Source organism: Bremia lactucae, linkage group LG6 (genome assembly GCF_004359215.1).
Source record: "Bremia lactucae strain SF5 linkage group LG6, whole genome shotgun sequence".
Lineage (NCBI taxonomy): Eukaryota > Oomycota > Peronosporomycetes > Peronosporales > Peronosporaceae > Bremia > Bremia lactucae.
Window position 1 is genome coordinate 6145704 of NC_090615.1, and position 5266 is coordinate 6150969.

Below are 5266 nucleotides of genomic sequence, written 5' to 3' on the forward strand. Positions count from 1 at the left end.
TGTAAATGAATTCTTATCTATCTTATCTAGTAACTCTCTTTGATTACTTCTGCAGCTGATTAGTCTGCGGAATAAATAGACAAAATGGTCTGTACCTATTTATGGATAAGAATTCAGGAAATTACTATATAAAGTTATTTCCTCCAAATATTATCTACCTTTTAGATAATATTAATTAACAACCTTTTAGTGTTAATTTCATGTAACGATACACCCCGTTACAGTTACTCTCGTAAACAATTGCTAGGCAAAGCTACTACTGACTTAGATGCAGATTGTCAAGTAATAAGAAGCAGTATTCAAATAACCAACTATTGGACACTACGCATCTGTCAATTGGTGGTTATACGGCACTAGCACGAAAGAAGCGTGCAACACACGTCAGAAATATATTTTAACTGCTAGACTTAAATCCTGAATCGTCAAACTTATTGAATAGTGTAAAGCATTGGGGGCGGCAGCAATTTGGTGCTGCGTATCGGTGCTTTCATCTTTTATTTATACTCTTACGTTCTTTATATGAGTGGTGATTTCAAGACACATGGAATTGAGTCATATATAAACTATAGGATGCATTTGTCGCCCAATATGTTTCTGGATTTATTTTTATTTAAGATTATCCGTATAAAAAAAATTCACTTTCAGACATTTTATTCATCGATAAACCTTAATTTGACCTACCAATAAAATTGTAAAATGCTTACAAATTCGTGTACTTAGCTGAAGCTTTCCACTTTTGTGGATTCTTTTTTCGTGAAATTTGACATCCATGTCAATATTTCAAAATGCCAGTTTTTGAAAGTTTTTGACAGTGGAACTTTAATATTTAGCAAGAAGAGACGCGACCTGTCAAACTCGCATCCGAATGTACTTTTTTATTGTCGAGAGTATGCAGTGTCTGTACGTCTCCGTGTTGCACACCTCAAGCTCACTTAGCAAATTCTCTTCTTAGACTCAAGACCTCATGAACATCTATCCAAACGAAGTATCCAATGCCTATCGATCATCGCATATGACGTGTGGCGCCATTCCAACGAGAACCGAGCTCTCCGCTTTGCTCAACTTGGTCATTCCCACTAGTGAGGACATGTTGCCAGTCGAAACGACATCACGTCAGTCATCAGCGCTATCGTTTACGCAACAAGCAACTTTCGACTGCGCCTTTGAATTCCGCGAGCTCGTTGATTTACAAGTGACTAACAATACACCTACAATTGAGCCAATTTCGAATTGGATTGCACCAATGCCATCGCTCTGTCAAGGAGGATCCGAACTGCCTTTATTGCCATTCCCACAGACACAAGACCCACTGGCTTTTCTACGAGCGCACGAATTGACAATATCATGTCCGCAAACAAAATTAAAAAAGCTTGGCAACTGCCAAGTGGCAGGATGCCATACGAAAAAGCAGAAGAATGGACGGTGCATTCGACATGGCGGTGGTCGACGCTGTACCGTGTCAGGATGCACACGTGGCGCGCAGTCCATGGGTCGGTGCAAACGCCATGGCGGTGGAGCTCGTTGCACCATGGATGGATGCAACACGAGCAGCCAAGGCGGTGGGTTGTGCCGCACGCATGGTGGCGGAAAGCTATGCACGGCGCCTGGTTGCAAGAAAGGGGCCCAGCGCCAAGGAAAATGCGCGACCCATGCGTCGCAAAAGTGCCGCATGGACGATTGTTTACGAGTGGCGCGTTTTAAAGGCGTGTGTAGCCATCACAAGACCGAGGTCTTTGGCTCGGCAAAGTAGTTTTTACAGACCATCAAAGATGGCTACCCTCGCGTCTGACATGTACAATACCACCATACTTTTTTTAAAAACAAGATAGCGAAATGAAGCCATTAGACCAATCGTAGAAATAAAACGTTATGGCTGCAAGAATTTGCGAGTTTCCTCTTCCTTGGCCAGTTTTTCTTCTTCTAGTGTCTGTTTGGCCAATTGATAGCGCGGATCAATCTTCTCGTTCTGGTCGTACGCAGCTCCTAAGAATTGCGGATCCGTGATCGCTTTTTTCGCATACTTTAAAATGGCTTCACGTGGATCTTCTTCTCGAAAAGATGTTCGAATATGGCTACTCATGAAATACTGTGTAAATGTCGAGCTGCCACGAATCTTTCCACCAACACCAGGACCTGTAAGTGGCCTCTCTGGTGCACGAGACTTTTTTGGATCAGCACGGACTTTATCATACTTTCGCTTCAATGATCCAGACGTTTCATCCCGGTACATGGGGAGCGCGTGAGGATTGTATACCTTCCCAGCCCCATCGATTCGTACACCAGAATCATTCTTATGCACCTTGAGTTTCTTCGTCGCACTCAAGAGCACGCCTTTGGTACTTTGTCTTGGATCATACACGACACGGCAAGAGCCTTTAGAAGTACCGACAAAAATTTGATTGATCCCATGGTGCCATTCCACACACACGGCACTTTCGTCTACTTCCATATCAATCGTCGCAATTGGCTCCATTAAACTAGGAGTGTGTACATCGAGAAACACAACGTGTCCACATTGACCAGTGTTCTTCCGAATACACGTACCCGCGGCAATGGCCGTTCCGTTATGATTAAATGCAAGATTACACGATCCAAAGACACCTTCAATGCCATGAAACGTTTTTAAACTCGCTTTGGTCTGTCGAAGATCCCAAATCTTGATTGTATCATCCGCACACGATCGTGTAGCCATGTACTTATTATCGAGTGTAAATCGAATCGAAGAGATTCCCAAGTCCCCACCACCATCTGCATGAGCGTTTGATAGGGTCAGTGCGGCACCCGCATAGGCCTTGCGTGGATCAATACACTGAATTTGACCATCCATTGTACCACCGGCAATCAACGTACCCTCGGAGTTATACCGGCACGTGGTGACTCCACACCGTCGGCCACGACGGTCTTTAAATTTAAGGACGGACGTATTGATCAGCTTTTCAAACGTTTGTTTGCCATCAAGATGCCACAAACGCACGGTACCATCCAATGAACTCGTCAACACTTGATCACGAACATTGGGATGCCATTGACCACTAGTGGTGGTGTGGGTATGTCCGTTTGTATGGGCCATGTCGACAACGTACATGTCGCCTTTTGCGAAGTGAAGCTCCTCCACGCCTTCTCGTGTGAGAATCTTTGGCTGTGACGACCCCGTAATAGCAAGCAAACGATCTCCGGACGGACTGTAGCTCACAGCTACAAGCGGATGCCCATCGTCGACTTCAATGTCACGAAAGGGACGAACGTGACGCGCCATGCCAGCAAAGTCCCACAACTTAACGTGGTAATCCATCGATCCTGTTGCCACGCGTGCTCCTGGGGCATCCACTGCAATACAAGCTAATGCTTTCGTATGGCTCTCAAGACGTACTTCATGTGACGTGGGTAACCCATATCGCAAGGTTACATTATCTTCATCTTCGGTATCAGATTCAGCCTCGGAGGTTTCGGTTTTTGTATTCTCAGGCTTCTCGATTATAGACTCCGATCCTTGTTTGGAAGCCATCATCATCTGCGCTGTAATGGCTACAATTTCTGCTTCTCTCTTTGCAATACGATAAAGATCCAATAAATTATTCACGAACTTTGATTTCTAAAACGTAAAAGAATCCGTTTACCTGATTCCTTTGTTCCTTTGCGTCGATTGCCTGGTTTTGGCTACTCTTTGAATGATCTCCAAAGCTCTTGAGTTCGTGCTTCATCCGCTGTAGCTCAGGGTCGAGAGCTGCTATTTCTGCCTGTTCAGTGGCTACATTTTGATATAAATACGTTCTTGCGCTTGTGCCAAATCGAATACGATCACCCATCATAAGAGCTTGCGGCCTATTTGGCTCAATCTCGTGGTCATTCACAAACGTCCCTTGGGCCGAGTCTAAATCCATGATGCAAATGCGATTTTGTTCATTATGGGCGACAATTGCGTGCTGCCGAGAGATCGATGGATGCTGCAGCCATACGTCACTTTGGTCTTTGCTGCGTCCAAAGACGTAGCATGAGCGCGTGCCAATCGAAATCAGTTCGATCACTTTGCCTTCCTTTTCGACCTTAAGATTGGCCTTACGATTCATATCCGCTGGAGTTACCGCCCTGATTAAGACGAACAGAGGAAACGATATAGATATAATCTTGAAGAGAATGCTTAAAAAGATGACACGCACCATGAGGGCACGCTAGACTTCATTTTTAATGCCTGCCACTTTCAAACTTACAACTGGGGCTTGTATTTGAGGCACCGTACTTATAAGAGTAACGGCTGTATTTGCAAAGCACAAATACCACTTTTGGGTTGATGCAAACATTTCTAGCCATTGGAGCATCGCCTGACACGATGAAAGTCGAGTCACGAGTGGAACACAAAGCAGTTGTCGAAGAATTAGTTGATACGACCGTATTTTAATAAGTTTAAATTAAAAGAATTCTGAAAAAATTGGTAATATTCTCAATTCAACGTGAGGCCTAGTGTAACGGGTTACATGAAATTAACACTTAAAGATTATTAATTAATATATTATCGAAAAGGTAGATAATATTTGGAGAACATTACTTAATGTAGCAATGTTCAGAAATCTTACCCATAAATAGGTATAGGCCATTATATCTATTTATCCCGCAGACTTATTAGCTGTAAACGCAAACAAAAGAGAGATACAAATAAGATAAGATAAGATTTCAACTGCATGTTCAGCAGTACTTCATAATTAAGTTAGCATTATCAGATAAAAAGTAGAGATACTTAATTATATTTACACGGTTTTTATTTAACCCTCTTTAAGCTAGTTGTCTCAAAGAGAAGTCTTCCTCTGCACGTATTTGCGAAGTGGACTTGTACTGAAGCAGTACAAGTCGTAGTGCCCCGTTACACCTGGTAGGATTTAGTAGTCCGTCCAAGGACCACATTTTCTTTCATCTAACATGGACATGTCAGATGATAGTGGGATTACGCATCCGTTTCGCGTGAAAGCTACTCCTATCTAAGTGACATAGAAAGAGGTGCGGTCGAACGAATGAGTTCAACCGTCGGAAGCGATGCCATCTTGGCCATGCTGTCCGGTTTGGACAGAGATGCCCTCCAATCAGCCATCGTCAAGTTCATACAACATGAACTTGACGAGATGAAGGAAAAGGTAGCCTTGCTGAATCAGCAAGGCTCTCAACAGGCAGAACTATTGAGGTTTCAACAGGTACAGACCCCTGTACCTGGGATGACGCACACGCGTCGTCCCGAAACATTAAAGATTGACATCTCTAAGTTTAGAGGAGTCGAAAA

General features: G+C 43.5%; 2 protein-coding genes across 2 annotated transcripts; one reads left to right on the top strand and one right to left on the bottom strand.

The window, feature by feature from the left end:
• Nucleotides 1-715: 715 nt before the first annotated feature.
• On the bottom strand, nt 716-4180 carry CCR75_007702 (uncharacterized protein; the record flags this gene model as incomplete). Its single annotated transcript, XM_067965760.1, has 3 exons — nt 716-3544; nt 3618-4086; nt 4158-4180. The coding sequence occupies 3 exons, from the start codon at nt 4178-4180 to the stop codon at nt 1868-1870; spliced, it is 2169 nt and encodes a 722-aa protein (XP_067818296.1). The 3' UTR covers nt 716-1867.
• Nucleotides 965-1750, top strand: CCR75_007703 (uncharacterized protein; the record flags this gene model as incomplete). Its single annotated transcript, XM_067965761.1, has 1 exon — nt 965-1750. The coding sequence occupies one exon, from the start codon at nt 965-967 to the stop codon at nt 1748-1750; it is 786 nt and encodes a 261-aa protein (XP_067818349.1).
• Nucleotides 4181-5266: the final 1086 nt, after the last annotated feature.